This window comes from Anser cygnoides, chromosome 19, assembly GCF_040182565.1.
Source record: "Anser cygnoides isolate HZ-2024a breed goose chromosome 19, Taihu_goose_T2T_genome, whole genome shotgun sequence".
Lineage (NCBI taxonomy): Eukaryota > Metazoa > Chordata > Aves > Anseriformes > Anatidae > Anser > Anser cygnoides.
Genome location: NC_089891.1, coordinates 5,430,216 through 5,448,965, shown reverse-complemented (window position 1 = coordinate 5,448,965; position 18,750 = coordinate 5,430,216). Strand labels below are relative to the sequence as shown.

Genomic DNA, 18,750 nt, shown 5'->3' with positions numbered 1-18,750 from the left:
AAGATTGCACTCCTGTACAAAGTGTTGGCAATAAAACCATAACTGTGGGATTGTATAAATCCAGTATCTATGGGAGCTTTTCCCTGTTTTTTAGCTCCTGTTTACTGGAAGCCTGTACGCTTGTGTTGACTGTTGGTAAAATTGATGCACACAGAAGTGATTGAGCTGTTCCCTGCGATGCCTTTCTTCTTTGACTTGGTGCTGCGGTACTATTCTGACTTGTGTTCCTTCTATTAGATTCTTTGTAGGAACAGCAGTCTCGGAAGCCCATCTAATATATGTGGGTCTCCTCCTGGCGCAATTGGAAAGCCACACAGCTTGGAGAGCATTGGTTTTCCTCCAGATTCAGTAACGGCAGCCGGCAGCTACAAGAAAGCACCGGGGTTTGAGCGAGAAGATCAGGTGGGGGCCGAGTATTTGAAGAGTTTCAAATGCCAGGTTAGTAGGAAACACTGGCTGGAAGAGTTGGGGGGATGAAGAAGATTGAGAAATTGCCCGGTTTAGCTGGAATGTACTTTTATTTTTCAAGGAACAAAAGGAGAAAACACTATTCTCAGTAGCAGTTCTCAGACCTGTGCTGTTGCTTTCAGTGTCAGTTCCAGTCTCTTCCATCTTATATCTGTTCTTGTCTGGTTAGCTGTCATCACACACACAGTTTGCAGAAGTTAAGCTGCAGCTTGTTTCCATAATCCCTGACAACTTCTGTCCTGTCTTGACCCTGGGTAGCTTCCCATGTATCACTTCTTGCTCTTTCTTTTTTCACGTTTAGGCCCTTGCCAAGTGTTACAGTTTCTTTTGCTGTATTGTCTTATGGCAACTCATCCTTCCTTCCCTGTTCTCACTCCAACTGTTCTCACTCCTTCATCTCCATAACTTGTTTTATCTTCTGTTTTCAGCATTCATTTCTCTGATGTGTCAAAAATGCCTTGTTAGTTGTCTCTTGCTTCTCTGGCTGTATCCTTCTGATCCTTGACGCTCTCTCTTCCTTGGCTTCTGTCGTAAATTTAAATTCCTCATTCTCATTTGAAGAACTCTTATCCAACCCACATCTCTAATGACATTCCCTCTTATCCCTTTTGGATTTCCCAGTCTTGCTTAGCTGCTTCCTCAGTTGTCTCTTTCTCAATGTCATGCTTTGTACAAACAGCTCCCTAAGTCCAGCTCTCTTCCATGTCTTCTGCCACATTAGTTTTTCCACAGACAGCTTCTTTCTGTGAATTTCCTTTCTTGATGTTACAGTTAACTATTTTCTCTGCACCGTCCCTTCCAAGTCAGCCGTGTCCAACCCAGAGGAGGGGTTAGCTACTTTTATGAAGAGCTGCCTGCAGAAATGTTTCCTACAAGCTCACTTAAAAAAAAAAAAAGTCTGTGTTGCTCAAAAACAGAGATAAGAAATACTTTTCTCAGCCTGGCTTCACTTAAACACTTGCCTGTAATATTAAGAAGCTAGTCTTAATAAGCTTATTGCTGTGTTAGTATTGCACTGCTGTGAGAAAACAGTGGAAATATCCTGTCCAAACAAGATCTTGCAGAAAGTAGTTGAATTTAGAAGCAGACTGTGGGTTTTCTTGTATTTATTTTTCCAACTTTGGGAAAATATGATCAAGCTTTGCTGTAGGACCAGTCTCGAGGACTGCTTAGTCTAATTAAAATGATTTAGTGACACTTACAGATTAAGCTATATACGTGTAGGCTTTCTTGTAAATGCTTCCATTGTTTGGCTTAATGTGCCATGTGGCTTAGGAAATGGCAAATTGATGCAACGCATCTTTGGGGGTAAAGTGCAGAGCATGCTGTGATCCTGGCACTACTTGCGGGCACAACAGCTTGTAGCAGTTGTGCAGAAACAAAAGGAGAAACATGTGCTCGTTCTGTTGCCTCTGCTGCAAAGGAGGAGTGAACCCAAAGCTGAAGGACCGAGAGAACCCCTGTTCCCTGCCAGCAGAGGCAGGGTGCCAGGGAGGCCCAGCTTTGGAGAAAATGGGCAGCAAGCCTAAGCCAAGGAGAAAGAGGATGGAGCTTGAACAGAGCCTTTAAAAAGAGGGCCAGACGATGAGCATTTATGTCTGAGGTCCAGGCTGGGCTACAAAGATACTGTATTCAGGTAGCTTCTTATTCATGTGGCTTTAATTAAGTAAAAAACTGTGTTAAATGACTGGAATAAATGTCTGTTAACACAGAGACAGAAGTAATCACAGTTGCCTTATGCTGGGCTTCTAAAGACAAAATTAGGTGTCTCATAAGTGTCCTGATTTAATTTTGTTTCAATCTATAATTACTTACTTAATCTTCTGTAATTCCCTTTGGCTGCAGTGGGCACCAGAGATCCTCGTGTATGCTGTAAATTAGACCAGTAATTAGGCACTTAACTTTGTTCACTCATATTTGGAAACGTAAGAGACGCTCCGGCTCACCCCTGCAGTCGGGTTGTAATTTTTTCCTTGGTCGTATTAGTACAAATAACTTCTATCTTATTAGAATGAAAAATGTGTTAATAGATTCCACATCGCTTGTGGTAAGGCTGAGCCAGCAGTTAGGGCTAAAAATACTTTTCTGAAGTCCCGAAAGATTTAGCAAGCTGGAAAATGCTGGCTGCGCTGGGAGGAGTTGTGTGCCACGACCAGGAGGTGTTCCTGTGTCCTGACACAGCGTCCAGCAGGCTTGTTCCATACTGGTCATACAACATTCAGTTTCATTCATAATTTATGCCCTCTGTTTTTCTTTCCTGACTGCAACAATGTGAGCCGGAGAATTTCAGCGTGCCCTTTGAATTCCTGTGTTGATGTATGGCCCTTTTTTATGTTAGTCAGAGCTAAAGGAGACTGGCTTAGTGGTCACAATTGGTTTGCTCCCTTTTTACACTGATGTTACATGACTGCAAGGCGGTAAGAATTGGGACTAACTCAGAAATGTGTTCGCTTTTTCTTTTATTTAAAAGAGGGGAAAAAAAAAAAAGCTTCCAGTAAGACTTAGCAGCACCAGAGCCAGCCACACTGGCAGGAAGCCTCCAGTGAGGGGGGTACAGCTGCATCTGTGCCTTCACTTCAGCTGCTGACGTCTGTTGATAGCACATCTTGTGTTCAGCTGAGTGTCAAGCAGGGTAGGGATGTGCTGGATAATCTAGCAGGCGTGTTATCAGACACACACAGATGCACGAATGTAGCGCATCCAGAGCACACAAAGGAAGACAAGCCTGGGAGCGGTTCAGGAGCAGTTTTGCTGTATGTAAACACACTGTAGGTTGTTCAGAGAAGCATGAGAGAAAGGTACCTGCTGCAGAAGGATCTCTGCAGCCGTATCTCAGCTGCCTGTTTGCCAGGCTTTGACTGCTCCCCCCGCAGGCATACAGTTAAGTAGAGAAAATGATTTAATCCGGTAAAACAAGGGATGAATTCTTCTGCTTCTCTTTCGCCTGTCTGGTTATGTCATACCTTCCCAGCAGTCATTTATCTTTTTCATAAGGCTGTTTAAGCCAGAAAGTCACGGCGTATCACTCAGGTCAGCGTGGCGTCTCGTGCCCTGCTGCTGTGCATCGTGCTTGAAACGCCCCTGCAGAGATGGTGGCTGCCTGTGCTCGTGATAAAAACAAGTGAGCAGACTTTATGCCCGGACCACGTCTCTGATTCAGATGGAGAGGGCTGGAGGAGGTTGGTAAACAAGCAGACCTGACTCCAAGAAGTTGTTTTGCCCCCTTTCCGTGCCCAGAGGGTGCGAGTTGATCTCCCCGTGCCTTGCTATTGCACACGTAGCAGCATGGGAGGAGCAGAGCACAGGCTGCAGACAAGATTGTTACACACAGACAGGCTCATGAGACCACTTCCTTCCCAGCTCTGGTTGTTGTAGCTCAGAATCGACTATGTCTTGAGGCAAGAGGGCTGAAATCTGTTAAGGACATAGTGCTGCAAGGTCCTTACACTGATTTTTTTTTTTTTTTTTAGGCTGGATAGTGGAAATCTAAATATATGTTGGCATTCATGCAGTTCTGCAATTCCAGCCAGCATTGACCTCACTTGTGTTTTATAGCTTTGAGGCCTCTGTTTTAAGGGATGGGGGAGGGATTTTTTTAAAACCAGTTTAGATGATTTTGCTTTTAAAATGGTCTATTATCTCTTTATTTTTGTTCATGACAAATTAAAGGAATTTGAAGAGATTATCCAGATTCTTCCCCGTAAAATGACATTCTCTGTAATATTACATCTGTTCTGTTCTTCTACAAACTGTGCAAGCCTAGCTGGGAGCTTGAAAAGTTTGAGGGAAGAGATAATCTGCATACTTTATTTTCCCAAAGCTGCAAAACAGTTACATAATTTAAAATTATAGTTAATTTCTCACTGCTCTATTTTTATTTATTTATTTTAGATACTAGTAGGGCTGATGAGTTATTTATAGCAAGGCACAATAAGTCATGTTTGGTCTAGGTTCTTAAGATGTCCTTTGTGCCAGCAGAGACTAGCAATGCTGAAGGCCAGTGTAATTGTGATGAGTCTGTGCATAACTCTGAGAGTGATGTCTCGGTATATAGAAAGCAGATTAGTTGGGGTGTTCTCAGTTTGCTCTGGTCTCCTACACTGAATTCTCTAGTATGTAAGGCTGTAAGAGAGGAGGGGACTGTTTCCCATGGCCTCTGCAAAGCCAGTGCTCAGCCACTTTTAATTTTGCTGCTAATCTCCCTGCTTATCTTTTTTTTTTTGTTTTGTTTGTTTACTGTAGCAAGCAAAAATGAAGTCCCATTCACTGGAACACAGGAGCCAGGAGCAACCTTTGTTACAACCCAAACAGGTATGGTACTGCTGGCAAGGCTCTGAACCTAGCTTAGTGCTCACACTACCACAAATGAGGACACGAGATCTCTGTGGATCCAGATCACTCTGCAGGGAGCAAATTATAGCCCAGACACCATGAGGGATGCTCAGCTCGAGGGATTATTTTATGAAGATGGGGTTATTTGCTGGAGGGGTTATTTGAGAATGGCTAGGCCTGTGTCAGTTCAGGATAAATTCATGGGCCTGGACACAGTAGTGTCAGAGAGTGTCTCCAAATTACAGAAAATAGAGCTGGAATGATTCTCTGGAGTCATCTAAGTTCAAGGATTCGGCAAAGAGAATTTAATATCAGGTTCTAAGTCACGTACAGAACAAAGCCTGAATGAGCGATTATGTGACCCATGCCTTTGATTGCATGCAGCCTGTGGGTTACAAGAGTTAATTCAGGGGCAGCCTGAAGGCTGTAATACTGGAGGGAAAAAAAAAAGTCGGCAGAAATTAAAGAAAAGCTGTTAATCTCTCCCCCACCCCCAGCCCAGTGGTAGCACCAACCATCTGTCAGGTTGGAAGCAGACAGGAGCAGGTTTGTTGCTGATCATTGGCTCATTCCTGTGTGTTGTTGAAGGGATTTTTCTACATAGACATCTTATTTTGTACCTCTTTTCTTTTTTAAAACTCTTGTTTCAGGACATACTGGGTATTCTCCCAGTGGGGAGCCCGCTGACATCCAGCATCTCCTCCAGTATCACCTCCAGTCTGGCTGCAACACCGCCAAGCCCTGCTGGCACCAGCAGCATACCAGGCATGAATGCCAATGCCCTTCCCTTCTACCCAACCAGTGACACCGTTGAGTCCGTCATAGGTAACTTTGCCATTTTCACTTACCTTAGTAGGGCTTCCTCAGACGTGGATCACCAGGTATGAGAACTGGGATTAGCATGGGTGTTCCAGCGAACTCCAATTTTTCATCTGTGTCAGTGTGGGCAGACTCCTGAGCCTGTAGGCTTTTTCTGCGACTAGGACGCATCCGATGTTTTCTGCAGGTTATTAGAGGTGAAATTCACCTAGAGGACCAACAGCAGGCCAAAGGCCTCTGTGCCGCTTATCCAGAACGTCAGGTGGTGTAAAGGGCCTTAGTTTTAGGTTTGTCAAAGTGACAAAAAAAAAAAAAAAAGGTTTGGAGCAGGCAGGAAATCATCAAGACGTTTTCCCACAGCTACAACCCCTTATATTCTAAATGACAATTTTATAGGAAGGGCCGCCACCAGGTAGATGGCAAGGACTTGCCCTTCACAGGTTGTGGGACAGAGGCTGTAAGAAAAAGGAGAACAGGAGAGTTCGTAGCGGGGAATCGCTCCTTTTAGATAGGTACACCTTTTTTGGTCACCTGTTTTTTGATCTAACATTTCTGAGGTGATCTCATTAATTTGTTAAAAACAATAATAGAAATGAGTGGGCATGTGTGGGATGGAACTATATTGATCCAGGTTAGTGATGAGGCATGTTCAAGTAGATATAACGTTTGCAGGCATTCATAAGCTTTCTTTATTTTGTCTTATTGCTGAACCTCAGAGATGTTTTTGAAGTGTTCCCTTCTGCTGGTATTCCTTTTCCAAGTGGCTCTTCAGCGAAGTAGGGACAAAGCACAAGCCAGACCCAGACATGTCATAAGCCAGCATTACTGCGTGTTATGGACAGACTTGGAAGAGCTATTTGGGGAAGACTTATGGGAACTGCTGTTATTTCTTCAGACTTATTTTTTTTATAACATTTGGGAATGCTTTGAGACAAATCAGATCAGGTAAAAGAACCTGAACTGAAAAGCTGCCCATGACATTTCTGCCAAACTGTTTTAGCAGCAGCATTGCACAGGATGGAGAGTAGGGCAGTGCAGACTGGCAAACAGAGAACGAAGGCTCCTCTGCATGTAGGCTCTTTGGGCCATCCTATCTCTTGAAGTTGTTGGTCCTTTATAACATAATTGGTACCTCTGTGTCTGGCAGAGTCTGCCTTGGATGACCTGGACCTGAATGAATTCGGAGTGGCTGCCCTGGAGAAGACATTTGACAGCAGCACAGTGCCCCACACGAGTGGCATCATGATAGGTACATGAAAGCAACAGAGCTTTCTTTATCTTCTGCCAAGCAGTGTTGCCCAGTCACCTCAGTGGAGCCAGCCCAACCAAGCTCTAAAACCAGTCCTAAAATACCGTTGGTTAAAACAGCCGTTATAACAAACTCTGGCAACCGCTGAGCATCTTTCAAGGGAAAGCTTGCCCTTATTGACTAGCAGGGCTGAGTTCTTGCCATTGGGCCCAGGTGTCCTGGGGATGTTTCTTGAGACTGAATGGGACTTGATTTTATTTATTTATTTATTTCTAAGTATGTAAGTAGACTCTAGAAGGTATTTGATACCTTTAAAACCAAGCCAAAGTATAACGATTTGCATCTTGAGCAGGAAACTCTCCTTAGTAGTAACAGGAAACTCAGTGACCTGGTAACGCTATCCATCTGTCAGTCATCACGGCCTGCTGGTTTGATTCCTGTAGTGTCTGTCTCATCTTTAAGGTGTGGAGGTAGGCTGAGGCCTCTTCTACCTGTCTCTAGGGAGTGTCCAGAGGAAAATGAAACGTCTCCTAGCTTTTTAGAAGTGCCTGTAGTTTCTGGTTACCCTTGTTCTGTAAGACAGGTTTTGATTCGGAGCTAACTTTCATTGTCTGAAGGTTTCCAAGGGAGCTGCTCTGCCTGGAGCTGTATTGAGGTGTGGAAGGAACCCTAAAGAATATCACTTCCACTGCCCTGCCAAAGATAAGAGTCCGGTCAGAGAGCTTATTGTGCATGTCTGCTGGTAGCCCTGCTTCTGCCACTACCCATCTGCAGGGCTTGGAGATCCTCCACGCTTTTCCCTCTTTTCCCGTCGGGTCTCGGTGTTTTCTGGTGGTCTTCTAAGAAGGAAGATCAGAAGAGAGTGAGGAGCAGGGCTGGGATCTTCCTCGGTCTGTGTGTGGCAGGCAGACTGACCTCTTGTGTAAGGGAAGTGTGGTATCTTTGGAGGTTAGGTTTTTGTTCGTTTGATTATTTTTAATTACTGGTGGATCCAAGCACTCAAATATGTCTAAGCTAGTCACTGATTTTCAGTAGTTCAGGTCGTGACCTGGCCCAGTGTGATAGTCGTCTTTTATTACAGGTTGTTTAGAAGCGTTGAAGGTAGAGGAACGTGCTTTAAAAGTGAATTTTTCGTTACGAAGTATTTCACCAGATACCAAATTCATCTTCTCTAGACTGACAGGGACTGAAGCTTGCTCAGAAAACCTTTCGTTGCTTTGGCCAATGAAAGGAAGTAGTCCATTGAACTCTGGAGGGTCTTAACCTACGTGGCTCGTGGGACAGCAGCTTCAGTGCTCCTCCTTAAGGCTTAGAGGGGGAATCCAACACGGTGAGAAGTGGAGGGGATCCTCAGGGGCTTAGGAGAGAGGGAAGCTAACGCCTTCTGCTCTGAACTCCTGCGCTGTGCCCTGGCCCATACTTCACAGTCATACATAGTCATTCTCTGTGTGTTCTTTGTCCAGGTGGGAGTTTGCTGCAAAGTTCTGCTCCTGTAAATATCCCCGGCTCCCTTGGAAGCTCTGCCTCCTTTCACTCTGCCTCTCCTTCTCCACCGGTCAGCCTCTCATCGCATTTCCTCCATCAGCCCCAGGGACACTTAAGCCAATCAGAAAACACATTCCTGGGGACATCAGCTTCTCATGGATCATTAGGTAAATGCACAGTGTGTGTGTCCCATGTACATGCCTGTCTGTGCCATGTAAGTATTTTCTTTTAAGTTAGCTTTAATTTTAATGTGTTATTTCACTGCTGCCATTTATAGCTCTTCTTCCCATGAGAACAGCAACAGTACTAGAAGGTGCTTTACCAAAAATCACCTAATACCTCGAGAACAAGGGAGCAATTCCCTCTGTTCCCCGTGTTTCCAGACTGAGAAAAAGGGCCTTGCTCTGATGATGCCTTTTGGGAAAAAGAGCTTTGTCCTTCTGAGCCCCTAATACTGTGCTAAGACTTTACTTTTATATAAAACTCAGAGTTGTTTCCTCAGCTTTGCTTGAGGTGGGGATTGCAGTTTGCTGTTGGGACTGCTCCTAGGATAGGTTGGCTTCTGGGAGCTATAAAGCCAGCTTAGTTCGTTGTACTTGTCCAGCTATGTCCCCTTTGCTCCTATTTTTTCTCCCCCTCTCTTGAGGATCCATTTCCTGTATGAGGAAATGTAAAGGGAAGGGAGATTACTTTGGAGTTTCAGCTGCATTGGGCAGAACTGGGATCTGAGGGAACAAATCCGTTTTATTATCCAGATGCTGTGTTTCCTTGAAAAATGTTTGGGCTTAAGGCTACAGTGACACTTGCTCTGCTGACTTCTGTTTGTAAATATTAGTTCTTTCTATTGATGTAGAAGTAAATGCTTCGATTTTGATATACATTTTAATCTCTAATATTCAGCTTAAAAACACTTAATCATTTTATTATTAACTGTAATCTACTGTTGCATGCACTTCTCTGTGTAACTGCATCCCTTGTTTGCACAGGCCAAAGCCACGCTTCCAGGCCTTGCGATTGCTATTTGGCTTTAACAGCTTTAACAATCACAGTAATAAGAAAAGACACATCAGAGGGCATCTCTGCTATTAATTAGCATTGGGGCTGGCTGTTTGTTCCAGTTTCAGTAAGAAAAGGGAAACTTGCTAATAAGGTCTGCTTTTAATTTCAGGAAAAAATTAGTTATTAAGCAGTTTACTTGTGTAAACGCATAGTCAGGACAATTATAAAACCAAAGAAATGCAGGAAATTTCCAAATGCATTTAAATATTTTGTTTTCAAGAAAAAAAGTTGGATATTTTCTTGGAATACAACAAAAACATTTTTGCCAAGGTTTTGATAAGGTTTTTAAAATTATAACCTGGCAGCTGGGGATCTGGAATCTGTTCCATGTGCCTCGCTGAATGCATACAAGTGGATGTGTAGTTATTGCTTGTATGTATTGCTGTTTAGTTGAAAAGACGTAGTCCTGGGCTGGTCCCACTGTGCTAGATGCTGTGTGTGCAGAGAAGGCATTCGTGACTCCAGGGACCTCATATTTCAGATGCGTGATGAGAGCAGCAGGTGGAAAGAGGGAGTAAAAAGAAACAACGAGATTAGCGTGGTCAGCGTTATGGCAGAATTTGTGGCTTGCCAGCATCCTGCGTAGTGCTAGCCTCCCTTTCAAGTCAGCCAGAGTTTTAAAAGCAAAATATGAGTTGGGGTTGCGTTAAAACTTCTCGCTGTCAAGTGAGCGCACTTCTGAGCAGCTGAAACGCATCAATGGTAAGTGGCTTGAGCCAGTGAAGAGCCCTTGCTGCTCTGCTAAATGACTTGTTTATGCAGCTAAGCCCATAGTCAAGACAAGTTACTGGTTTTCAGCTGCTCCCTCGAGGCTGTTTGTGTCTTGGCTGGCACTAAATGGGATATAAGTTGTGTTAGTGTTCAATGAGAGGCTGTTGGCCCTGGGGCTTGCTTGCAAACACAGTCGGTTTGGCTTCTGTAAGATCACAGTTATCAGTTGCAACGAGATTTAGGAATGTCCACACCCAGTGGTAAGCACCAGTAAATAAAAACAACTCCTACGTCAGGCTGGTGGATGTCTGTGTGCGTACGAGGCCATATCGCTCAGCTCTGTCTGGAGATGAGCCTTTCCTACCAGTTCTCCCCCGAGTACAAACTGTGGATTCTTATTTTGAGTGAACATATTTTTTTGTCATTAAAAGAGTACAAACCTTAGAGGCAGCCAAGTCTCAGAGGCTGGCATCAGCCTAAAGAGCCAGCTTTGTTTACAGCTGATTTTCTGTCGCTTTGTCTCCCAAGCCTTGAAGTTCTTCCTGAAGAGAGGAATGATTTGAACATGCTAAAATAAGGAAGTGGTTAGTTGATCTTTCCATGGTGCCAGTCACTGATTGCATGCTACAACTCTGCAAGGGATGAAGCTGATGTGCATACCGCTGCTTCCGCTTCTTCCTTTGTAAACAGGGTTTTCCAGTTCTGTTTCTTGCACACATGGACAGTAGTGGCATTGAAGCATTTTAGTCTGGCTGTCTGTTACGTGAGACTCAGAAAAGCACCAAGCTGAGGAGACAAAAAGAGAAGTAAAGGCCCAACACATGTTTTCTTAGGGTGTAGTCAGTTCTATTTGAGAAGGGGGATTCAAGCTGGTAGTGAACTTGACTGTAAAGTCAATGCTTCTAAAAACCACCTGGTTCAAAAATTGCTTCAGCTGTTCCTTGGATTCTCTCTGTATTATAAAAGAGGCCTGCTGGTGTGAAACTTCCCCTATAAAGTCCCTCTGAGATGGACTCCTGGGTCCTGAGGATGAAATAAATCTTCTCATTCCTATATACGCATTTTTGAAACCTGGACTTCACAGGGGTAGGGAGGAAGTGGGGGAATTGCCAGCACCTGTGACATAACCCTCTCTATTTCCCTGTGAAACAGGTTTAAATGGGATGAACAGCAGCATATGGGAACACTTTGCTTCGGGGAGTTTTTCGCCCAGTACCTCACCTGCATTTCTGTCAGGTCCAGGTGCTGCGGAGCTGGCACGACTACGACAAGAACTGGATGAAGCCAATGGCACAATAAAGCAGTGGGAAGAGTCTTGGAAACAAGCCAAGCAGGTACTTGGGCAACTCCTGGGAAGCGAGATTAAGGAGGGTAAAGGGAGTAGGAGGGTGTCAGCCTTTAAACAGGAGCTTACCAGGGGCTGAGGTGATGAGGAAAGCTGCAGGTTTTACAAGCAGATTCTCTTAAGCGTTCTTATTCTTTCTGCCCCCCTCAGAGAGACTGAAACAATTTGTTTTATGCGTTCAGATGCTGCAAGTGCAAGGCCAGGTGTCGTAACAGATGCACTGAAGTGCTTGACAGTCTCCTAGACTGGCAATTGACTTAGATCCGTGACAATTTAATGTTATGCAAATTTCATCCCCTTAGCTGCCTGAGCCAAATCTGTAGCCTGCAGCCCAACTGGATGGGGTACCCAGAATGAGCAGCGCTTTGAAGTGAAGCTTCAGGGATGTTTGAGAATTTGGGAACAGGGCAGATTAGACAGAATACACTCCTGGTGAGGAGCATGTAGAAAAAATGGATATTTTTGCCTAGGATTTCCTCCTGGAGGCTGACTGAGTTTTCAAACTGCTGTTACTCTCTTTGTTGGAACTCGTAGGCTTGTGATGCTTGGAAAAAGGAGGCAGAGGAAGCAAATGATCGCGCCAACACAGCTAACATGGAATGTGAACTGGCTCGGGAGCAGAGGGAAGCCTTGGAGCTGCAAGTGAAGAAACTGCAGGAGGAGCTGGAGAGGATCCACACAGGCCAGGACCCTCAGTTTCTGCGCTCCTTCTCTGACCTGGAAACTCTCTCGCTCTCTTCGCTTTACACCCTCCAGAAACAGTTGCGGGCAAACCTGGAGAAAGTCGATAAGGTGAGTTCCAGGGATTTGCAGAGCAGGGCCTTGCTGCCTCCGCTCCTACAGATAGCAGTCCTTTTTCTTTTCTTCAATACAGCCAGAAATCAGCAGCCTATCAAAGCAATTCTGTGTGGAGGTAGCCAAAGTGAGTTCTAGCCACCTTAAAGGAAAGTATCTGCCTCTTCTCTGTACCTAAAGTACAGAGTTTCAGTCAATCAAAGCTGCTGTGATCCTAAAGGTCCTGAAGGACACCATGCTGTGCTGCTTTGCTTTTGCTTCAGAAGATAAATGGATGGACAGCTGCAAGTCCGTCCCCTGCTGCCTCCTTGCTGGTCCCCAAACTGTGTAGCGCAGGGCTGGAGCCCTTGTGTTTTCTCGTTTTGATACTTACGTCTTGCCCTGTCCCCATCTCTTGCAGGCAGTATTTCAGATGCAGTCAGTGAAATGCCTTAAGTGTCAGGAAGAGAACCGGGTGGTGTTACCGTGCCAACACGCAGTGCTGTGTGAAACGTGCGCCGAGGAGGGCGAGTGTCCCATCTGCCATCCCAACAGGCCCCATTCTCTCCAGTCGTGACCTTCCAAGGACGCTTGTTCTAATCATATCGTATAGAACTTTTTAACTTTATACATACGTACATATATATGTATGTGTACATATATATATGTATGTGTAGATATATATATGTATATATGTGTGTGTATGTGCATGTTTGTGTATGTATATATATGCACACACATGCACATACCCACATAAAACAAAAATTAGTTGCAGAGCACTTTTTAATATTTTACAACCCGTATCTAAACTGCCCCTCACCCGTGCCCCACTAATTCTAACTCTTGAGGAACTTTGAGAGCTGTTTTTAATACAGATCAAAGGGCCATTTGCAAAGAGTCTGTGTTTCTCCTCTTTTCTATTTAGGTGATAACAAATTTTTGACTATTTCCAGAAGGATTTAGAGTGGGCAAGAGGGGCTTCCACGTGCTTTCCAGAGGAAGAGTTGAGATCATGGGGAGGATCGAGGTGGATTGAAATGACTTTTTTCATGTCTTCGGTCTTCCTGCTCTTTCACTGACCCAGCTTGGTTAAAGCCGTCCTCCCTGATGGAAGCTCCGCTGGGTCCCTGCCTGGTGGGCCTCACATTGCCGATCTCTGAATGTGCAGAAACTTTGTCTGTCATTTAAAACAGCAAAGTTCACTTTTTAAAAATTTTTTACACTCTTTGTATATTTATATGAAAAGAAAAAAATAAGGGGAAAAAATATATTGTACCTAGAGCAAGCCAGGCCCCCGAATTCAGTGACTAGTAATCATTGCTGATACAGCTAATGCTGCAGGTTTCAGCAGCCTTAGAAGTATTGCCCTTGTGCCAGCTAAAGCCCTTTATGAAAGGAGTACAGATGCACAAGTTAGTTCTCTCCAGGCGCCCCTTTGTGTGGTGGCTGTCTAGAGGATTTTTAGCATTTCAAACCAGATTGATTTTCCTTTTAGCCACAGAGACCTCTTTCATAGTCACTGCTGAAACGCATGAAACAATTCCAGACAGTTTAAGGACACTTTTTTTGAACAGAGTGGATGTTTCCCGTTTCAGCGTCTCAAGGATGAATTGTGGGCTTCTAAGTTCAGAAACCATCAAGCCAGGAATCATGTCTGCTGGTGGTGACACAGAAAGCCCAGCATGGAACAAGCCGCTGATAAATCTATCCCGCTTGAAAGTGGAGCTGGAGGAGAGTGTAAATTCCTCACCTTCTGCTCCTAGGTGCTCCTTCCTGCCCTCAGCTGCTCATCATTGTGGCACAAAACACGATGCGTATCACCACTTAAGCTTATAAGTGCAGCCACCATTCTTACGTACATAAGAAAGTGTTGTTGTTTAGAAACTCTGAAGCTAATTAGTCTAACAGTGCCCTGTGGTGGTGGTTCCTGGGTTAGTTATGATCTTACAAAGCAAGGAGATAGAAAGGAAAAGGACTTCAATTTCAGATATTTGCTTAGAATAACTCATCAACCAGTCCGTCTATGTACTGGTGACTTAGTAGTAATGTGGTAGCCTGTTGCAGACGGCTGGGTGCCCAGCTCCAGTGCTGTGTGCTGGCGGGAATGCTAAACTCATCGTGTTGGAGCAGAAAGAAGCATCTCCCATCAGAGGAATAGACTTCATTTTCCTCAATGCAAGCAAGGTGTTGTTGCAGGGTTTTCCAGTCCTCTCCTTCGTCCTATTTCAGACTCCTTTCCTGAGCACATGACTTTCCACCACCCTTGCATAGCTCTCACTGGCATCTCTGCCCTGCTGAGTTTGTTTCGGGCCTTTGTCCCCATAAACCATCTGCAGAGGAGCTCAGGGATTTTCTCCTTATTAGGATACTCTTTGTATTTGTCCACAGGGAATTTATTCTCTTGGATCATTTTAGAAAGGCAAAGAAAGAAATCCCACAGACCAGTCCAATACACACCACACTGTCCAGTGCAGCTCCTTTCTAGGCAAAAGAAATGCCACCAGCTTAGACCTGTCCAGCAGCTGAGCTTCCTGTGACTTTCTTTACCAGCATGTACATTAAATTTTTACATCGGGTGGATTGCAGTAACCTGCTGGGATCTCAACTAGAAGGCCACTCAGTTGATTAAATATTTTTATTTCGCACGGGGATGTGTCCTGTGCTACCCCTCCCTGACCTGGAAAAGCACTGGAACCTCCAGCAGCCCACTGTTGTTGTAGGAACAACTGAATTGTTACTGGAGCCTCTCAGAAAGCTTCATATTTTAATGCAAAGACATAATTAGGTTTGCTTCCATAATTCCACCTTTCCTTCATATGGAAGGGGTTAATATGCATTCCCAGATGATCTCTTAAGTGCAGCTCTGTGTAGTTCTTTTTTTATGTTTTCCCATTAACTCGTTCTTTTTTTTTTTTGGTAAAAATGCTTTTTTTTCCATGTGTATTTTATTGTAACTAGCATCAGTTTTTTAATTTTTTTTAATGGAGAGACACTGTTGGGTGAATATTGTGGCTATGTTGTTTGGTTATAGCCTTTGAATGTCTGTGCCATGGGGCAGCACATCTGCCTTGGTCTGATCTTAAGGAAAGACCTTTTATTAAAATATGTGAACATTTCTTTTTTTAGGGGAAAAAAAGTGGGGGGAGGGAAGGATAAAAGTTGCGGGAGAAAGAAAAAGCCCAATGAAGATAAAAGGAAAAAAAATTACTAAAGTTTTTTGTAACTAACTTAAATCATAGGAAATAAACTCTTGAATCAGGTCTTTAATATTTATAAGAGCCGGAGCTCATCAGCCTGTTCTGGCTCTTGGTTTGTAACGCTTACTTTTTGTTAGCGTGGTGGTTTCTCTGCTCTCCTGCCTCCTGGGGGCCTCTTCAGTGTGATGCTGTCTTCGGACAGCCCTCTCTTTCCAGAACTAGCACCACCTGTGTGACTTCAGCTGAGCCCCAAGAGCTCTTCGCATTGTCCCCTCTCTTCAGATGAAACTTGTCCGCTGTTTGCAGCTCTGTCGCAGTGTGACTGCCAGTTACAGGGTGATGTGTGTCTCTAGGGTCCAGGGGGAAGAGACACGTGCCCCTCATTTCTGTGGGGACCCACTGCTTAGCCAGAGGGCTACAAGGACCATTCCAGACCAGAGAAAGCATTTTTATTTTTTTTTCCTTTTCAGTAAAACAGTTTCTCTGTTTTAAAACTTATCCTGAAGGACCAAAGAATTCAAGATTTCCCTAGTTGTGGCCCTTAAATTTTAACTTTGTTGCCACGCTGCGCTCGTGGCAGAGCAGTGACAAGGAGTTAGCACTAGCCCCGGGATGTCGCATCCCCTTCCCTCACCACCGCCCCAGCCTGTCTCAGCACTCTTAGCACAAGCACAGAGACTGTTTCTCTTCCCTCTGGTGCTTCAAGAAACACTTCTTCAATTTAGGTTTCTATCAATTTGTTTGCTGCTTTCCAAATAAAGAAGTATCTGAAATGTGAATTATTTTCTTAGGCAGCAGCTGGGAAAGAGAACTTCATCGTTGTGTATTTTGTGAATATTTTGGGGGGCCAAAATTTCGTACCTGAGTGAGGTGAGAGCAGGGGGGGAAGGCAGCGTTTCTGACCCACTCCAGCAGTTGTTACCGCTGGCCCCAGGCAGTCAGGCAGGATTAACCACAACCGCAGCACTGCCTTCAAGGCTTCAGGAGTCTGTGGTCAGCTTCTGCGTGGTGTAAAAAGAGACTTGTAAAAATAAACCTGGTGCTAATACGTACAGCCCGTGTAATGTACTGTCGAGCTTCTTTCTGAAGCAGGAACTCCCAGTTACAGGACATACAGTAATACATCAGAACCAAGGCGACTTTATTTTTTTTTTGGCTGTCACGCTTCGAAGCGAAGTGTTGGTCCCCACGTGGTCCCCGAGGCTTCTCGCTGAGCCGCCCCAGCTGGCTGCCACCGAGCAGCCCTGAGCGTGGCCGCATCCTGCCCCGTCACAGGCTCCTCGCTGGGCAATGATATGTTTGCCTACCCAAATTTTTGGGAGCCTCATAAGTGTTGACCTCGGTGACTAACTGTGCAGGTCAGACACTTCTCAGCTGAGAGCCGGGGAAAGGGAGTCTTTAACTGTCTTGTGGAACCGCAGTATCCTAAAGGTCAATACGCTTTTACTTTATTATAGAGAAACAATATAGAAGCAGATGGCTTGAGACAACAATATCCTGGGTAGATAGTTATCAAAAGCAAGGATCTAGCTGTAGAGGATAGCCAAGAGCTGAAGAACATTGGCGAGCATCACTTTGGGCTACCAGGACCACTTTCAGGTCCCCCCCTGGCCTTCGCTGCCGTAGCCCAGTGCCGGTGGCGCAGGAGGGCCCGGGGCAGGTCTCGGAGCTGGAGCTCCTTTCCCTTAATTCGCCTTCCCCGGAAGGCGACCGCTGCAGCTGTTCCCATACCGAAGGGTTTTATACTTTCCGTACATCTCTGAAGCTGAACCTGAGCCACTTGCAAGGCTTGTGCAGCTGAGACAATGAAGAGAATTCCTTACCGTGTGAGGAAGCCTTTAATGCTGAATGGACTCAGTAATTCATTGCTGTTCCACCAGCCTCCGAATCTTCTCTCTCTCTCTCCTTCCCCCCCCCCCATCTAAGAAGGAAGAATATTACCAGTGTTTTCCTCCAGAATTATAATAATCTTTGGAGTGATGGCCAACAGCAACGTAGATGTTACTGATGTAAAATCTAGTATTTTAAAGGTGAAGTATTCCTGCAAACTAGTGACTGTGTCGGAGAGATTTCTGGGGCTTCCCCACTCCGTAGCTTCCAATGTTAAAACAAAATAAGTACAGTATGCGTTTTAAAAAAATAATAATAATACACACTGCAGTATTTCTCGTGGCAATTCTTGCCCAGTCTCTTCCTCGCTTTCCCCGGGAGGAAGGGCACTGGGCAGAAGCGCCCGAAGTCCGTGTAGAAGTTGGCAGAATGGTGATCGGTGGTGTGTAAAACGTGTTGTTGATTCCATGTATAGAACTGTGATTTCAGCTGTCGTTCTCTCGTACTCTGTAAATATGTGTTTTGGCTGTCGGAAACCTGGTTTAGACTCTTTTCTTGGCAGAATGAATTTGCATGTGGGGCTGAAAAGAACTCAATCTGTGTCACAGTTTCCAAGGGCAGGATGGATTTTTTTTTTTTTTAGAGGACAATAAATTTTTATTTTTTTGCTAAGAAAAAGAAAAAAAAAACAATAAAGCCGTGTGTGGGTGTGTGTGCGCGCATGCGTGCCCGCGTGTGTGTGCAGCCCGTCCCTGTCTTTGGGGCTAGGGAAGGAGTGGAGAAAGGATACGCTGGGGAGCCCTCAGAACGACAAATACAATATATCTCTGTGGCCAGTTTGTCCTGCTCCCTTTTACACTACCAAGAACAATTTCTTGCCCTGCTCCCTTCTGGCTCAAGCCCCTTTTTGGGGGCAGTGGTGCCCTTGGTGGTAAAGGTGCCGCGGTTAAGTGGGGCAGAGACTCCTTGGGGAATGGCGGAACCACAGATCCAGGAGCATTTTGTCATCCAAATTCGAGGCCTGGACAATAAATTGGCTCTGAATGCTTCCTGCGAGAGCCAGGCCAGGCAGAGGTGAGCTCTGTGTGCCTGGGTGACTGCGGGGGCTGCTGCAAATGGAATTTCATGTACTGGCGACCAAACAAACATGCTTCCAAAAACGAGCTTTTATTTAAAGATGTATCCACCACTTACTGTTAGTTCAATCACGACAGCAACCCAAATCACCCAATTTATATTAAAGTTTATTAGTAATGCAGTAAAATCAGCAGGCATGAGTGCCTGCCCCCTTCCCTCTCGTGTGGCAGTGAGCTGTCTGTGCCAGGAGGAGGGAGAGGATGGTGGTGATGGGGTTTTCTTCCTCGTCAGCCTTGGATTTGCTGGGAGCTGGCTTTGTGTGCTTCAGCCTCTACGTTTCAATGCGTTAGGCTTGTCTCTTGGCAGTCCACGGGGTAAAAGTTACACTCTGATTGCCTAAGGTT

General features: G+C 44.9%; 1 protein-coding gene across 9 annotated transcripts in view; it reads left to right on the top strand.

Moving 5' to 3' along the window:
• UNK (unk zinc finger) overlaps positions 1 to 16,493 on the top strand; it is a 44,117-nt gene extending 27,624 nt beyond the window's left edge. For 4 of the 9 annotated variants that reach the window (XM_066980373.1, XM_066980376.1, XM_013179089.3 and 1 more), the window contains 8 exons: positions 238 to 438; positions 4,711 to 4,779; positions 5,451 to 5,625; positions 6,767 to 6,868; positions 8,332 to 8,520; positions 11,276 to 11,457; positions 12,003 to 12,260; positions 12,664 to 16,493. In XM_066980373.1, the coding sequence (XP_066836474.1) occupies positions 238 to 438; positions 4,711 to 4,779; positions 5,451 to 5,625; positions 6,767 to 6,868; positions 8,332 to 8,520; positions 11,276 to 11,457; positions 12,003 to 12,260; positions 12,664 to 12,819 (1,332 nt within the window). In that variant the 3' untranslated portion in view covers positions 12,820 to 16,493. The remainder of the gene's footprint in view (positions 1 to 237; positions 439 to 4,710; positions 4,780 to 5,450; positions 5,626 to 6,766; positions 6,869 to 8,331; positions 8,521 to 11,275; positions 11,458 to 12,002; positions 12,261 to 12,663) is intronic. The other 5 variants (XM_066980379.1, XM_066980380.1, XM_066980374.1 and 2 more) reach the window with 4 other exon arrangements.
• The last annotated feature ends 2,257 nt before the right edge of the window (positions 16,494 to 18,750 follow it).